Below are 18,786 nucleotides of genomic sequence, written 5' to 3'. Positions count from 1 at the left end.
ATGAAATTTAAATATGCAGATCATATTCCCTTTAATATATTCCTTGAAAGGTGTGATTTAGAGGAAGATAAGATGCAGAACAAATAAAAACTCTCCTGTTGCTCTCTCTCTCTCTCTCTCTCTCTCTCATTGCATGCATTACAGCAGTAATAAATTGCTGTAAAAATGTATGCTACAAGGTACTTACTTCCTTAATCCTTATTTATTCCATTATATTGTCTTCAGCTATGAATTGTCATAATTGTTGATACACCCTCCCTGAAACTGAGTGCACTTGCACCATCTCTATAACCAACTGTTGAAAGCCTCCAAGCCATTTTTCAATATACATCATAAGGTTGTGATTGTGACAAATTGAGCTTCTTCATCAAACCAAAATGCTCTCTTCAGCTCTTTCTTCAACCTTGGAGAATGAAAATAAATCATGTGGCAAGGTCAGGAGAATAGAGGGAAGATGTGGCAACACCTCTGCTACAGATTCTTGTCTTTCCATGAAATATTTTTTAACTTAAGTTACAACTTTTCATATCTCGTTGAATGCGGTAATATTCATCATACCATTGTTATTCAGTCTATATTTTCCATTCAAAAAAGAAATCGTGACTGATAACATTCAGTTTATGCTTTTGCATAATGGATCATGAGTTCATCTAACTGCAGGAGGGTATTAAACATACATTGATATGCATTCTAGAGGGATTTAGCAGAAACTTATTTGGAGAAGTGATTCTGAGGACGAGTGTTGCCTGTGCGGACGTGCCTTTCTGCCGCTCTTGGAACAGAGAAGTTTTTTCTGATTTATTTTCTGCTTTATTAGTTTAAATTGACATATTAACTTATTTTCTAGAGTAGCTTTATATTCCTATTTATGGTACTTAAGTTTAAAGTAACTTAGATAGAGATTTTGTAGGTATTACATAGTATCGGAAAGGGTATCAAATCCATGTGTTTACCGTTCGTAAATAGCTGCCATTATTACACAGAAATTAATCAGTAAAATCTATTAATCTTGTTGAACTTCATTGGCAATTAAATTGTACTTTTAACTATACATATAACCACTTAGGTCACGTAACATAAATAATTAGTAAAAATAAATAATTAATACATAACTTGATACGGAAGTTATATAAAGGGATTTCGTAGATAACACTCGTTACTGAAACATAAATATAGCGTTATAACTGTGTTGGGATACAAGTTTAGGATTTAATTTTGTACTGAAATTGAAATTTTATTGAAAGTAAATCGAAATCATGACTCAAACCAGAGCAGCAAAGCAAAAGGCTCAAGCTAATGGGAATGCTGTGGCTCAGGGGAGAACTGAGGGGGGGGAAGTTGCCCTCTGAATCACAGCCTTTTAAGATGCACTATTTGCTTGATGTTTGCGGAGCAATCAGGTATGGGACATGATACTGCCATGGGGGATGTCTTTGTATGTGTGCGATGCAAGGAGTGTAAGGAAATCAGGCGACAACTCAGCGTTGTTATGGACCTATATGAGACCTTGAAGGACAGGGTGGATGCCCTCGAAGGATTACAAGTGAGGAGCCCATCAAGCTCTCAGCTGCCCACACCAATGCCAGAGCTTGCACTTGGTCATCGCGCAACACAGAGGCAACCCCCAAGGCAGAATGCCCTGGTCATAAAGAAACTAGTAGTTGTTGGTGACTCTATTGTCAGGGAAACGGGAAACATGCTTTGTAAAAAGGATTGGTGGAACAGGACCAGGTTATGTCTGCCAGGGGCAAAGGTTGATGACGTTGTAGCGGATATCATCTTTTAAGGGCACAAAAGGTGATATAGTTGTACACGTTGGCACTAATGATATTAAGAGTAGGAGACCGGCGGAATTACTTAACAAGTACAGGTCACTGATGAAAAAAAGCTGTTAATTAGGGTTGAACTTGAAAGTGTCTGCAATTCTGCCCAGACACGATAGGAGGGAGTATATGATGAGAGCCCTGTCGATCAATTCGGCCCTGGAAGGATTGTGCAAGGCTCAGGGGGTAGAATTTTTTTCAGCCTGATAGGTACTTGTTAACAGGAAAGACTGCTTCTACAGGGATGGGATACACTTAAATAGAAAAGGTGCAAGAATGTTTGCTGATGCTATCGAGGCAGTGTTAGGTGGGTCAGAAAACTGCTAGATTGGGGGGATACAAGGACTAATAGATTAACAGTAGCCACCGGCAGAGGCGAAAGTGATTCTTGCACTGCTTCTATTGGAATGAGCAGCAGCCTGGAAAATAAGATGCAGGATATTTCAGAGAGTGCTGGGAATCATGGGGGTACAAGTAAACACATGGGTTGTGTTAGGGTGGCTAAGAGGAAGAGCAGGTGCACGTATACTTGTGCGTACACCAATGCTAGGAATTAGTAAATAAATTTGATGAATTTGACGTATTGCTCAAAACATCAAAGGCAGATATTGTTGGGATTTCAGAGACGTGGTGTTACACAGACATAAGGAATGCAGAACTGGAATTTGGGGAGTACAACGTCTACAGACAGGATAGAAAGGGAGGAGGGGTTATGCTATTAGTTAAGAAACACATAAAATCCAAGGAGGTGAAGCCAGTCGACATCGCTGGACAGTGCAGTGTCTGGTCAGTTTGGTGTGCCATAAGCATTGGGAGATCAAAATTGAGATTGGAGTGTGCTATAGGCCTAATGACTCTGATGAGTATAATAAGAAACTGTACAGAGAAATAGATTGGGCCAGTAAATCAGAGAGTCTTATAATGGGGGATTTTAATTTCCCAGATATTGACTGGAATTTTGGGGCTGGTCACTCACACACTAGCAAGGCTTTTGTGGATTTATTGGATGGTTGTTTTCTACATCAGCATGTTCGGAAGGCAACTAGAGGGAGTAATACTCTTGATTTGATTATCAGTAGTGATTCGTCATGCATTAAGAATCTGCAGATAAATGAACCACTAGGTGGCAGTGATCACAGTGTTCTGAAGTGGGAGTTACTCAAAGAGGTAACTACTATTAGGGGTAAAGGGAAGGGGTATTGCTTTCGTAAAGGTGACTACGATGGACTGAGACAGTATTTAAATTCTATACAGTGGGATCAACTGATGATGTTACCAACAGCAAATTCAAAATGGGAAGCATTCAAAGAACTTATCTTGGAAGCTACTAGGCTTTACATACCAACTAAGAAATATTGTTCAAGGTTTAGGCCTAAATGGATGTCAGATGAACTAATGAGGCATATGGCAGAGAAGAAAAATGCATGGGATACATACAAATTAACACGTGACACAGAAGCCTATGATAGATACAAGTTTATCTGTAACCAAGTTACAAAGGAGGTTAGGCAGGCGAAGGCAGATTACGAGAAATCCTTGGCAAGGGACGCGAAGAAAAACAGCAAAGAGTTCTTTACTTATGTAAACTCTAGAAGGAAGAGGATGAATCAGATTGGTCTACTTGATATCGATGGGTCAACTGTTGATGATCCTGCTCAGGTAGCTAACAAACTAAATGAATATTTTGCATCGACATTCACACATGAGGAGTTATTCAGCGAGGGGAATGCCAGAGATGTATTCAACTCTGGCAGTAAGCTAGAGAATTTTGTAATAACTGAGAGTAAAGTGGAGGAGAAATTGTTGAAGATAAATACAAGAAAGGCACCTGGGGTGGATGGGATCTATCCAGCTATATTAAAGGAGGTAGCAAAGGAAGTAAGCAAACCCCTAGCCATAATTATGAGAGCTTCCTTGGACTCAGGGGAGGTACCCACAGACTGGAGATGTGCAAATGTGACCCCAATTGACAAGGGAGGATCAAAGGCTGACACAAATAATTAAAAACCTGTGAGTTTAACTTCTGTTCCTGGAAAATTAATGGAGGTACTGGTTAAAGAAGCACTGAAGGATCATCTAGACAAGACTTCAGTTATAGCTCGGACACAGCATGGTTTTGTTAAGAAGTCTTGCCTGACCAATTTGATTGAATACTATGATGCAGTCACAAAAGAACTGGATGCAGGGAATAACTTTGATATTATATACTTGGATCTTAGAAACGCTTTTGATACTGTTGCACATGGAAGACTGCTGCACAAATTGGAGCAGTGTGGCATTGGAGGCAAATTGCTGCTATGGATAAAGGGTGGTTGAGGTGGAGAAGACAGAGAGTGGTAATCAATGGACACTGCTCATCGTGGACTAATGTTATTAGTGGAGTCCCTCAGGATTCAGTATTGGGTCCTTTATTGTTTTCTGTATTTATAAATGACATTGATGATGGTTTATCAAGCTTAATGTCCAAGTTTGCAGACGATACAAATGTTGGCAGGGTTGTCAAGGACACTACTGACACTATGCTGCTGCAACAGGATCTGGAAAGGTTGAGCAGATGGGCTGAGGGGTGGCAAATGAAGTTTAACATTGACAAATGTAAAGTACTACACATGGGAAACAGCAACCCCCAGAGCAATGTATCAACTCTGTGGTACTACAGTGACGGTGGTAGAGAATGAAAGGGACCTGGGGGTGGTTGTGCAGGCAGATATGACGTTCTCTGAACAGTGCAGACAGGCTGCAAGAGTAGCTCATGGTGTATTGTCAATGATATATAGGAATTTTTCTAGCAGGGATAAGGAGGTGATTATTCCCTTGTATAAGGCAATGGTCAGGCCACACCTAGAGTACTGTATACAGGCCCGGAGGCCTCATTTCAAGAAGGATGTAGAGCTGCTGGAACGAGTAAGAGAAGGGCAACAAGATTAGTGAATGGAACAAAGGGGTGCTCTTACGAAGAAAGGCTTAAGTTTTGCGAATTACAGTGTCTGTAGACTAGGCACTAGCGAGGTGATCTGATAGAGGTATACAAAGCCTTGAATGGTTTGAGCATGCTCAATGCTGATGGAATTCTTCCTCTTGCTCAGAATAATCACCTGAGAGGGCATAAATTCAAATTGAGGAAAGACAGATGTAGGATAGACGTGCGGAAATTTGCCTTTAGCCAGCGGGTGGTTGGTAGGTGGTACAGACTTCCATCCCTTGTCGTGGAAGTTGATAGCCTAAATAAGTTTAAGGCTCAGCTGGACAGGTATTTCCAGAGGGGTGAAATGGACGTGGTTATTTTTGATTTATTTATTTTGCTTTATTTTATTTTTTTTTTTTTTGCCTGATGCTGCATAAGCTTGCTTTCTTGCATCAAATGGCTCTACTAATGCTAAGTAGTGGTGGTGTCTGAATTAAATGAATTATCCTTCATAGTATCCTATATTTAACCAACAAAAAAAATAATAATAAGTTGAGGCAATGGCTGTTGCCAAATTTTTGACAGCAGATATTATGGCCTCAGTTTTTTTCCTGCTCTCTCTCTCAATACCATAAAGTTTGTATTTCTTTCTCTACACTCTCTAAATCCCTAAGTTTTCTGTATTGAATAACTAAAGGAAATTCTTTATTCATTTTCTAAAAATCTATTCGTCATGTATGTTCACCAATTTTAATTCAATAAATTGGCATCTGACTGCCATATCTGTTTCTTAACTAATAATATTTGGGCATGCATTGCCTTTGTAGCCAATTTTTTTTTTTTTTTCTCTGACAATTTGTATATAATACTTTTCAGTACTTTTTGCTATATGCACAATTTTTAGTGAAACTGTAGTCCAGAATAAGTATGATAACAGATAGAGGGAATGCGGTATGCAGGAGATCTTTGTGGTTTCTTATAACTTTATAACAATGAAAACTTCTATTAATTCTTCAACTTTTTTTTCTATTAAAATAAAGAGTGTCTCACATGTGGAGGATAGCATTCTTCAGTCAGAAGTAGTAATTTCATCAGCTGTTGCCTATGCACAATTTTTAGTGAAACTGTAGTCCAAAATAAGTATGATAACAGATAGAGGGAATGCGGTATGCAGGAGATCTTTGTGGTTTCTTATAACTTTATATAAACTAACTTTATAACCATGAAAACTTCTATTAATTCTTCAACTTTTTTTTTCTATTAAAATAAAGAGTGTTTCACATGTGGAGGATAGCATTCTTCAGTCAGAAGTAGTAATTTCATCAGCTGTTGCTTCTGCTACTACTGCTACAGCTAACACTGTATCTATTCCTGCTACTAACACTTCTGATGCCACCAGTGCTACTTCTGCTATCACTGAGACTACTACTATTGCTGCTCCTCTGCCTAATGATATAACTGATACTGTTCCAAACTGCATATCTGCTATAAGTTCTGATGCTGTTGTTGCAACATCTACTACTCTAACCTCTGCTACTGCTCCTCCTCCTACTGATATAACTACTACTACTAGTGCTGCAGCTACTGTGCAATCTGTGAGTACTACTGCTGAAAGTAGTATTTCCTCTTTTCTATTGTTATAAAAATTATTTTTTGTTTAATTTGTTATGCATTTCATTTGATAATACAGCTATATACATATATATATAATACAGCTTAAAATGCCTCATTTTTATTTATTTATTTTATTTTTTTACTGAAAATTGTCTGTTTAAGGAGTTCCAAATTTTCTTTGCTGTGAAATTATGCTCAGACAACCTTTAATTGAATTTTCTGAATTTTAGTTATATTCAGATCTTGTCTTGTCTTGTTCTTAGTGTCAGTCTTGCATAGTTCTTAATTAGCAAATTGGTGAATGTGTAATTATGTATTTTAGTGCATATTTTTCTATTGTTTTTATTAAAAAAAATATTTTGTCAATAAAAATTTACATTATTAATTATGAGATATTTATTTTCCAGAAATTTAAAACTTTAAAAAGACCAGAAATAGTGACAGTGTTAGCTCCCTATCAGGCATCAGGATCTGAACAGCTTAATTTACAACGTGGACAACTTATTCAAGTTAGGAAAAAGACTCCTAGTGGATGGTGGGAAGGTGAAATTCAGGTTTGTTCATTGAGATTAAATTTATCCTTTAGTTAGGAAATTTAACTGTCTTTTTTTCAGCCTTAAATTTATTTAGGCTATCAACTTCCACAACAAAAGATGGAAGTCTTTCACCAATTAACTACCCGCTGGCTAAAGGTAAACTTCCGCACATCTATCCTACAACTGTCTTTCCTCAATTTGAATTTATGCCCTCTCAGGTGATTATTCTGAGCAAGAGGAAGAATCCCATCAGCATTGAGCATGCTCAATGCTGATATTTTAGTCATCTTCTTCCTGGGAACCCTTCCTTATTAAATTTGTATGACTATGCAAACTGTCTATGAAATTGTCCATTAAAACTTTGATAAAATTCTCTTTTTTACTGTTATAACATTAGGTTGTTGACCTCTAAAAATATATCGTAATATGACTTTAGTTGGGGTTTTTTTTTTTTTTTTTTTTTTTTTTTTCAAATTATTATTTACACAAATTATCATCACATACCTGTGTTCTGCATTAGTAATTTAATGGCAGTTGCATGAGTTTGAATTTTTATGGTGATTCAAGATATAAAAAGTATTGGAGTTTTTAGTAGGGTGTCCACAAACCTTAACAAAACTAAAACATTTTGTGAATAGGGTACATGATACAAACTTGAAACCACTGCCAGGTGATAAGGATATCTTCACGTTTTCTTTAATTCACTAACTGAAAAATTTGCATGTCACATTACGAAATGGAAATGTAGGATAATAGCATTGTTCTCTCTAATGTGTATCCGTTTTGTAATACAGTCTGCCCTCATATAATTGTGTTTCTAGAAACCCTTGTGTAATACAAAATCATGCAATATAAAAAACAGGCCTTATGGGAAAAATAGGGTTAGGTGCCGACCACCCAAGATCGAACACATATTTGTAACTAAAACATTACCAAACACAATAAATAATTGTAATAAAATACGTAAGTATTTTATTATGATTATTACTTAATAGAATATTGCTAATGCTTTGGCTTCTATCGTAAGCAAACTTGCTGTTTGTTTGATCTTCTATCCAAACAGATAGAAGAGATTAATTATGAAATTATGATTAGTTAACAGATTAATTATGAGATAACAAACAGATTAATTATGGGAGGTACCCATGGACTGGAAATGTGCAAATGTGACCCCAATTCACAAAGGAGAATCAAAGGTTGACAAAAGTAATTACAGACCTGTCAGTTTAACTTCTGTTCCAGGAAAATTAATGGAGGCCCTGGCTAAAGAAGCACTGCAGGATCATCTAGACAAGACTTCAGTTATAACTCGGACACAGCATAGTTTTGTTAAGTGGAAAGTCTTGCCTGACCAATTTGATTGAATACTGTGATTGCCACAAAAGAACTGGATGCAGGGAATAACTTTGATATTATATATTTGGATCTTAGAAAGGCTTTTGATTACTGTTGCACATGGAAGACTGCTGCATAAATTGGAGCAGTATGGCATTGAAGACAAATTGCTGCTATGGATAAAGGGATGGTTGAGTGGGAGAAGACAGAGTGGTAATCAATGGACACTGCTCATTGTGGTCTAATATTATTAGTGGAGTCCCTCAGGGTTCAGTGTTGGATCCATTATTGTTTTCTGTATTTATAAATGATATTGATGATGGTATATCAAGCTTAATGTCCAAGTTTGCAGACGATACAAAGGTTGGTAGGGTTGTTAAGGATAATGCTGCTGCAACAGGATCTGGAAAGGTTGAGAAGATGGGGTGAGAGGTGGCAAATGAAGTTTAACTTGACGAATGTAAAGTACTACATATGGGAAACAGCAACCCCAGAGCAACGTATCAAGTCTGTGGTACTACACTGACAGTGGTAGAGAATGAAAAGGACCTGGAGGTTATTGTGCAGGCAGATATGAAGTTTTCTGAGCAGTGTAGACAGGCTGCAAGAGTAGCTAATGGTGTCTTGTCAATGATATACAGGAATTTTTCCAGCAGGGATAAGGAGGTGATTATTCCCTTGTATAAGGCAATGGTCAGGCCACACCTTGTATACTGTATACAGGTATGGAGGCCTCATTTCAAGAAGGATGTAGAGCTGCTGGAACGAGTACAGAGAATGGCAACAAGATTAGTGAATGGATCAAAGGGTTGCTCTTATGAAGAAAGGCTTAAGTTTTGCAAATTTCAGTGTCTGGAGACTAGGCACTGGCAAGATGATCTGATAGAGGTGTATAAAGCCTTGAATGGTTTGAGCATGCTCAGTGCTGATGGGATTCTTCCTCTTGTTCAGAATAATCACCTGAGAGAGCATAAATTCAGATTGAGGAAACAGATGTAGGATAGATGTGCGGAAATTTGCCTTTAGCCAGCAGGTAGTTGGTTGGTGGAACAGACTTCCATCCCTTGTTGTGGAAGCTGATAGCCTAAATACATTTAAGGCGCAGCTGGACAGGTATTTCGAATGAACAGAGGTGTGAAATGGAAGTGTGTGTGTGTTTTTTTTTTTTTTTTTTTTTTGGCTGATGCTGCATAAGCTTGCTTTCTTGCATCATATGTCTCTACTAATGCTAACAGATAACAGACATTCCATGATCTAATGGATTTTGTTACACACTGAGTTGTTCCTGCTATGAAAGTTGCTTTTATTTCCCTGCATTCTTTCTTATTGTTCTCAGCGTTGCCTCATTTAGGCCTGTAGCATGCACAACATGACATGGTCTTTCATTTCGCTAAGAGCGTTTCATAATTTCATATTTTTCTCTATCGATACTGCTTTTCTTTTTCTCTCTGAATGTGTAGTATCTTCACCAGGATGCTTCCTTTCATACTTTTTTCAAGGTTTTACTCATTTTTAGGTAATAAAGCAGTACAGTATAAAAAGAATAAAAATGACAAGCACGCTTGATACATATAAACAAAGCAGTGCATGTGTAGCAACTGAATAAACAATGCAGTAAAGGCAAAAACACATTGTTATCCCCTGTGCTAACTCATATTTTACTAAAGCACATTTCTGGAGGTCACTACCAGAACAATAAAAACTAAAACAATAAAAACAATTTGCACTTTCCAGTTTATTGGGCGTTCCTGCTAGTGGAATCTATTATGAATGGGTAGTAAACTCGATTTAAATGCATTTTTAATAATACCAATAGCTGAAATTCTCTGGGTTTTTATGTTATTATGTGGTGAAATGTGTTTCCCTTCACTGAAATCTTTACTCATATAAAAAATTTATAAAGAAATTTTCAGAATTTTCTTTTCATCCTGTTGTGTTATATTCAGTTGGGGTGATTCCCAAGTTTGACTGCAATTTCTTGTAAACACAAAGGCGAATTGTGCATATGCATAATTGTGCATTGTGCTTTGCAACTTGACTTTCTCCAGTCCAACTTTCCTAACAGTGAGGTAATTTTCCTTGGTGATTTTAATGTTCACAACTCCAGCTGGCTTCCGTTTTCTAGTCACACCGACCCAGCAGGTCGAGATGCTGAGGCTTTTGCAATTACTAATGACCTAGCACAGATTGTTCATTTACCTACAAGAATACCGGACAATCCTAATCATACAGCCAATATGCTTGATCTTTTTCTCACAAACAACCCTTCTAAGTACACGGTCGAAGTGAGAGATACTTTAGGCACTTCAGATCACAACTTGGTGATTGTCTCTTCTCCAATGGAATCTTTATCTCATGGCTATTCCCAACCTCGTGTTGTTTGACATTACAAGAATGCAAAATGGGATGACCTGCGAGACTTCTTTTCTTCTTTTCCTTGGTCGGATTACTGTTTCAAAACTTCTGATGTCAACATTTGCTCAGATCGTGTCAGTGAAATTATTCTTGCAGGAATGGAATCCTTTATCCCACACTCCACTTAAAATCTCGTCCTTTATCTAAACCTTGGTTTTCCAATAAATGTGTTTTGCTAAGGCTGTTCAAGATAAGAATGTTGCATATCGTAATTGGCTTGTTTCTGATTCTTCAGTTTCATTTTCTGCCTACACCAAAGCTCGCAACAATTGTAAAGCAGTTATTAATCAGTCCAAACTAGAGTTTGAACAGGCTAAGAGTAGAAAACTTGCTTCTTGCCCTAATGGTAGCCGAGCATTCTGGTCTCTTGCCAAAGCTATTGGCCCCAACTTTTGCCCATATCTGCTCCCACCTCTGTCCAAACCAGATGGTTCTGTTGTCACTTCAGCCAAGGATAAAGCTGACCTGCTAGCATCCCATTTTTCTTCCAACTCATGTATTAATGATCTTGGTAAAACACCTCCCTCCATTCCCAACACGCTCCATTCAATGCCTCCTGTGGTCTTCCGTCAAAAGGATATCAGAAGGATTTTGATGAATCTGGATGCTAAGAAAGCTCCAGGGCCTGATGGTATTTCTCCACTTGTTCTCAAAACCTGTGCTCCTGAACTTACTCCTATTCTTTGCCGACTTTTCTTACTTTCTTATTCCAAATGTGTTTTTCCTTCTGCTTGGAAATTTGCTCATATCCAGCCAGTTCCTAAAAAGGGTGACAAATCCCTCCCATCCAATTATCGTCCCATTGCAATTACTTCTACTCTTTCTAAAGTAATGGAAAAATCAATTAACCGGCAACTCTTAAACTACCTAGAAACCTTCCATCTGATCAACGATCACCAGTATGGATTCCGTCAGTGTCGATCCACTGGTGATATTCTGGCTTATGTTACCCATTTATGGACTAATTCAATGGAAAGGTTCGTGGAAACACAAGCAGTTGCTCTTGACATCTCAAAGGCTTTCGATCGTGTTTGGCATAAAGGTCTTCTAAACAAGCTTCCATCTTATGGTTTGCCAACTGTTTTTAGTAATTGTTTATCCAGTTTTCTCTCTGATCACTCACTGAGGGTGATGGCAGATGGCTCTCTGTCTTCTAACTTCTCCACTAATGCCGGTGTCTCCCAAGGTTCAGTTCTTTCCCCCCACTCTTTTCCTCTTGTATATTAATGACCTTCTTCCATTGACTGGAAATCCTATCCATAGTTTTGCAGATGATAGCACGTTGCATTCCACTTTCCATTTTGAGAAACCTTGTCCTGCTCAATCAGCTTCAACTTCTCGAAAATCTGCTACCAATTCCTTAAATGCCGATCTTCAGGTAATTCTCCAGTGTGGCAAAGACAACTTAGTTGATTTCAACCCTTCTGAAACTCAGTCTTGTTTTATATCTTGCAAAAAGGATTCTTCTGCTCCTATTCTTCTGCTCCACCACAAGGGACTTCCATCCCTTGTGGTGGAGGTTGATAGCCTAAATAAGTTTAAGGCTCAGCTGGACAGGTATTTTGAACGAACAGAGGGGTGAAGTGGAAGTGGGTTTTTTTTTTTTTTTTTTTTTTGGCTGATGCTGCATAAGCTTGCTTTCTTGCATCAAATGCCTCTACTAATGCTAATGCTAATGCTATACTTATCTTTAGTGGCACTCCGATTTCTAGGCAAAATGATAATCTCTTTTGGGGATTACCCTGACTTCTAATCTCTCTTGGCACAAGCACATTACAAATATTGCTTCCTCTGCATCTAAAAAACTTGGTTTTCTCTTTTGCTCTCGGCGTTACTTTTCTTCCAAACAGCTGCCCACTCTGTATAAATTGCAAATCCGCCCTGCCATGGAATATTGTTCCCACATCTGGGGTGGTGCCCCCAAAACCTCTCTCAGGCTTCTTGATTCCATTCAGAAGAGGGCAGTTAGGTTAATTAATGATTCATCTCTAACAGAGTCTCTCCACTCGCTTTCTCATAGACGTACTGTTTCTGCTGCATGCCTCTTCTACAGATACTGCTATGGGCACTGTTCTTCTGAATTGGCTTCTATAATTCCCGCTCTCTCTTTCAAAACAGTTCGAACACGTGCCGCCACCAGCCAACATCCATTTACTGTCCAACTTCAAACCCACAGAACCAACTTTTCATCTTCCTCGTTTATTCATTCAACTGCCGTTTTCTGGAACAATCTTCTTTTATACGTATTTCCTGAAAATTACAGTTTACAGAAGTTCAAGTCCAATGTCAACAAATATCTTCTTTCTTCTTCTCAACCTCCAACCCAAGCACGGTACTAAGTACTATAGGTTCTAATACCTCTTGTGTTTGGGATTCACATAAAAAAAAAAAAAAAAAAAAGCGAATTTGGTCATGTTAGGTATGACATTGTTCCTCTATTTGTAAATCATGTATGATTGAATTCATGTGGTGTAAACCACATGAATTTATGTGGTGTAAACCACATAAACTCATTATACGAGAACTGACTGTATTTTTGATGTAATGCAGAGCTAATTAATAATGTCTTTCAGTAAGATGCAAGAAATCTGAATAAAATTTCAGAATACAAAAGCAAGGTTTTCCAGTGATTACAGTTTTGTGAAACTATAACCTCCCACATTACCACAAAGGAGTTGGTGTTTCCTAAGATGAGCAGTTTTGTATCGCCCACAATGTGCCGATCTGACTCCCATAATTTTTTACTGTCTAGAGGATCATGAAAACACCTATGCATAAAACCGTTATGGAAATTAAACAGTGCATTTGTGAAGCAATCAGCTGCATTGATGGGGATATGTTGTGCCTAATATGAGAGGAACTGGAGTGTAGAGGGGGTGGACATCTGCAGATTAGCTAAAGGTACCCACATTAAACACCTCTAGTAAAAACTTGAAGATATTCTCTATCACCCAGATAGGTTTTATCTTTGTATCATGTACTGTATTCACATAATTACATTTTAGTTTTGGAGAAAGGTTTGTGGACACTGTATTCCAGAACCATGTTGAAGCATACCTGCCAGCTCTCCATTTTGGCATTTTAATATGGTTGGCTAAAAAAGTTTTTTTTTTCTCTCCCTCTCTCTTTTTGTACAAACTCAGTCTTTCTCCATCTATTTCATTTCACAAAAAAAAAAAAAAGTGGGTTATTTTTGTTATTGAATTGGCCAGCAGGTGTGTTAGTCAACATTTAAAATAGAAATGTGGGTTGTTTTCTGTAATGTGTAATCACTTCTAATACTTGTGGTGCAATGCAAAGTTAATTGTCCTTCTATAAGATGCCAAAATTTAAAAAAAAAAAAAAGTAAAATTTCAGACGACATACATATAACACTTTCCATACATTGTAAACTCTGGAATTAGAATTATTTATGTTTAAGAATTACCTTTAATTTTTCAGGTAAAAGGAAAGAAACGTCAAGTAGGTTGGTTTCCAGCATCTTATGTTAAACCTTGGGGCACTCATAGCATGGAGAATGCTCAGAATGTAGATGTATCAAATACATTACAAAACTCAGAAAATAAAAGCAATAGTAAAGGTAAAATCATTTCTTTATTCCTTATTGTCATAAGCAATACTTATTTTTTTGAAAAAAAATTATTAGTTTAATGGAAGCTAAAAAAAATACATTAGTCTATGGAAACTAAGGATACATTCTATACTAATAGATTTCTCACTCATAAAAACTTCTTCCTTGCACCCCATCTAGAAATCATATATCCATATCCAATCACTGGCCAAAAAAATTAATTTCTAATTTTATGGCCAGTGATTGGCCTGAATCACAACCCATACATGTCGTGGCATGGATTCCACTGGATCTCTGAGGTAGTCTAGCTCCAGCTTGGATCATTCTTCCATCAGAATATTTGTCAGTTGCTGTATTGTAGTCAAATTGTAGAGAACTGCAAATGTATGACTCCTCACTCAAAGAGACATGCCCACACCCAGAAGAATAAGTGCTGCCAGAATAAAATACTACTAAAGGAAAACCACAAGGAAAAAAAGAGCCCATAAGCGCACTATCTTTTCAAGGAACACAAGCAGTTGTGAATTCCGAAAACGTTCATGTTTCAATCACAGTACTATCTTAGCAAACTATCAGTGGATGTCCTGATACGCCAGTGATTTCCAAACTGAGAGGCGCGGACTAGTGCAAAAGGAGGCGTGAAAAGTTTAACAGAAATGTAATTTTCATAACGTAACATATATAAATAAAAAATATATATACATATAAATAAATTTTCATAACATAACATTAAATTTTATAACCTATTTTTTAAAGCATTTACCGTAACCTATCTCACTAACTTTGATATGAACATGAGATAAACATTTATTTGGAAAAAAAATATTATATTTTGCTGAAATGGATTGATGAATTATGATTGATATGATGTTAATATATATAATTTAGTGCATACTATGTAATGACATATACAGGTAGATTGCATAGTATAGCATTAGCTGCATGGTTGAAAATATGGTTTCAGCGATGTGTGTGTGTGTTTTTTATTGTTTTTGGTGTGATTACTTACTGATAATAATCGTTAGTAATTTAGAACTACAGATGCTTATTATTTCATGCAGTATTAATAATTATTGTATTAACATATTAAAAATAAGAAATTGCACAATTATAGATGCTTTACTTCAAGAGAGGCACCGGGAAAACTTTACAGGTCAAGGGAGGCGTGGGCTCAGAAAGTTTGAGAACTGCTGTGATACGCTATGGCTACAACCCTCTGTGGAATAAATAAGGAAATGTAACAAACAGAATGCAAATTTAGATGATTCCTCCAATCAGTGGATCCAAAAGAACATGCAAATATGCAACTCAAAATTTAAAAATCATAATAAACAGAGATTAAACTTAAATAATTCAAACAATTGCTATTAATATAAACCACGTAATAGAATAAATTGAAAACATAATGAAGAATCTGAGTGATGGACATAAGCATTCAGATTAAACAATAGTGGGACAGAAAAATTAAATAATATGCCGAGGGGGGGGGGGGGTTGCACCATGTTTTGTCCAAATACTCAAAGTAAACATTTATTATGGGGAGTGAAAATGTGATTAAATCATTTCAGATAAAATTTAAAAAAAAAAAAAAAAAAAACTTAATGAAAATAATGCAAACAGTTTCCACTCAGTTACTAACTAGAAAGGGATTAAAAACATCTAAACTATGCAAAATGCTGGCAACTAGAGCAAGAATAGAAAAAATTATAAATTGACCAAAAAATGGATGCATAAAGCTTCTGCCATGCCAAGTATATCTTGACTTTACAGAAATCCTGTAATTGCAAAAGTGGACTCTTAAAATAAAAATGAAATATTAATTTCACCTAAGATGACATGGGAATCTTTTTTGACATTATTCCTTACCTGAATTGATCACTAGACAGCCATGCCAATGCAGAATTTGGAATTTCAGTAAAATTTTCGGAAGCATTTAATTTTTTTGATGAGTACTACCCTGTTACTTATGTCAAATAGAACAAATGAGTTTGTATGTTGCAGAATTTTGTAACAGTTCTAAGTAAAATGATAGCTTTATCATTGATTGTTAGATTCCCCCCCCCCCGCCTGCCCACCCACAAAAATAAAATACAAATAAGAGAACAAATATTTATTCATATATATATAGTATTAATAAAATAATCAGTTAATCGATTCATATAGATCAAGGCAATCCGTGTGAATCTTTACATTCCTTACAGAAGATAGTATGATGCCGCATATTGTGTGAGATATTATGCAGCATGTGGTTGTTGATATTTCTCACTTTTCACAACATCCTTCAACTCATCTGTCATCACATATCATTGTCTGGCAACTCTTTAACCCTTTTGCAAGTGTGCATGAATGTATGTATGTATGTATGTACGTTTTCGACGTTCTTTCAATATGGTATCAACAAATTATATATACGCGGGTGGTTCAATAAAGAATCACCGAGAACATATCGCAGAGTCGTGTATTTTGTGTGTAGCATCATGATTAGCATTAATAGAGGCATATGATGCAAGAAAGCAAGCTTATGCAGAATTGCCCAAAAAAAAAAAAAAAAAAACACTTCCACTTCACCCCTCCGTTCGTTCGAAATACCTGTCCAGCTGAGCCTTAAGTTTATTTAGGCTTTCAACTTCTACAACAAGGGATGGAAGTCTGTTCCACCAACCAACTACCCTCTGGCTAAAGGCAAATTTCTGCACATCTATCCCACATCTATCTTTCCTCAGTTTGAATTTATGCCCTCTCAGGTGATTATTCTGATTAAGAGTAAGAATCCCATCAGCATTCAGCATGCTCAAACCATTCAAGGCTTTATCAGATCACGTTGTCGGTGCCTAGTCTCCAGACACTGTAATTTGCAAAACTTCAGCCTTTCTTCATAAGTGCAACCCTTTGTTCCATTCACTAATCTTGTTGCCCTTCTCTGTACTCGTTCCAGCAGCTCTACATCCTTCTTGAAATGAGGCCTCCAAACCTGTATACAGTACTCTAGGTGTGGCCTGACCATTGCCTTATACAAGGGAATAATCACCTCCTTATCCCTGCTAGAAAAATTCCTGTATATCATTGACAAGACACCATGAGCTACTCTTGCCACCCTTCTGCACTGCTCAGAGAATTTCATATCTGCCTGCACAATTACCCCCAGGTCCTTTTCATTCTCTACCTCTGTCAGTGTAGTACCACAGAGTTGATAGGTTTCTCTGGGGTTGCTGTTTCCCATATGTAGTACTTTACATTTGTCAATGTTAAACTTCATTTGCCACCTGTCAGCCCATCTTCTCAACCTTTCCAGATCCTGTTGCAGCAGCATAGCATCAGTAGTGTCCTTAACAACCCTACCAACCTTTGTATCGTCTGAAAACTTGGACATTAAGCTTGATATACCATCATCAATATCATTTATAAATACAAAAAACAATAATGGACTCAACACTGAACCCTGAGGGACTCCACTAATAACATTAGTCCACAATGAGCAGTGTCCATTGATTACCACTCTCTGTCTTCTCCCCCTCAACCACCCCTTTATCCATAGCAGCAATTTGCCTCCAATGCCACACTGCTCCAATTTGTGCAGCAGTCTTCCATGTGCAACAGTATCAAAAGCCTTTCTAAGATCCAAGTATATAATATCAAAGTTATTCCCTGCATCCAGTTCTTTTATGACTGCATCATAGTATCCAATCAAATTGGTCAGGCAAGACTTCCCTTTAACAAAACCATGCTGTGTCTGAGCTATAACTGAAATCTTGTCTGGATGATCCTGCAGTGCTTCTTTAACCAGTGCCTCCATTAATTTTCCTGGAACAGAAGATAAACTCAGAGGTCTATAATTACTTGTCAGCCTTTGATCCTCATTTGTGAATTGGGGTCACATTTGCACATCTCCAGTCTGTGGATACCTCCCCTGAGTCCAAGGAAGCTCTCATTTATGGCTAAGGGTTTGCTTACTTCCTTTGCTGCCTCCTTTAATATAACTGGATAGATCCCATCCACCCCAGGTGCCTTTCTTGTGTTATTCTTCAACAATATCTCCTCCTCTTTACTCTCAGCTATTACAAGATTCTCTAGCTTACTGCCAGAGTTGAATACACCTCTGGCATTCCCCTCCCTGAATAACTCCTCATGTGTGAATGTAGATGCAAAATATTCATTTAGTTTGTTAGCTACCTGAGCAGGATCATCAGCAGTTAAACTATCGATATCAAGTGTACCAATCTGATTCATCCCCTTCCTTCTAGAGTTTACATAAGTAAAGAACTCTTTGCTGTTTTTCTTTGCATCCTTTGCCAAAGATTTCTTATCTGCCTTTGCCTGCCTAACCTCCTTTGTGGCTTGGTTACAGACCAGCTTATATCTATCATAGGCTTCTGTGTCACGTGTTAATTTATATGTATCCCATGCATTTTTCTTCTCTGCCATGTGTCTCATTAGTTCATCTGATATCCATTTAGGCCTAAACCTTGAACAATTTTTCTTTGTTGGTATGTAAAACCTAGTAGTTTCCAAGATAAGTTCTTTGAATACTTCCCGTTTTGAATTTGCTGTTGGTAATATCATCAGTTGGTCCCACTGTATAGAATTTAA

The 18,786-nt window shown here is 37.3% G+C and overlaps 1 protein-coding gene across 1 annotated transcript in view; it reads left to right on the top strand.

Moving 5' to 3' along the window:
• The window catches only part of Dap160 (dynamin associated protein 160), a 531,520-nt gene that overhangs the window by 483,862 nt on the left and 28,872 nt on the right, over positions 1–18,786 (top strand). The window contains exons 24-26 of the mRNA XM_090381606.1: positions 6,000–6,323; positions 6,750–6,896; positions 14,070–14,208. Coding sequence (XP_090237732.1) covers positions 6,000–6,323; positions 6,750–6,896; positions 14,070–14,208 — 610 coding nt within the window. The remainder of the gene's footprint in view (positions 1–5,999; positions 6,324–6,749; positions 6,897–14,069; positions 14,209–18,786) is intronic.

Source organism: Mastigoproctus giganteus, chromosome 9, assembly GCF_048544385.1.
Source record: "Mastigoproctus giganteus isolate SK-2022 chromosome 9, ASM4854438v1, whole genome shotgun sequence".
Taxonomy (NCBI): Eukaryota; Metazoa; Arthropoda; class Arachnida; order Uropygi; family Thelyphonidae; genus Mastigoproctus; species Mastigoproctus giganteus.
The sequence above is the reverse complement of the archived record's forward strand: the minus strand, read 5'-3'. Positions and strand labels throughout refer to the sequence as shown.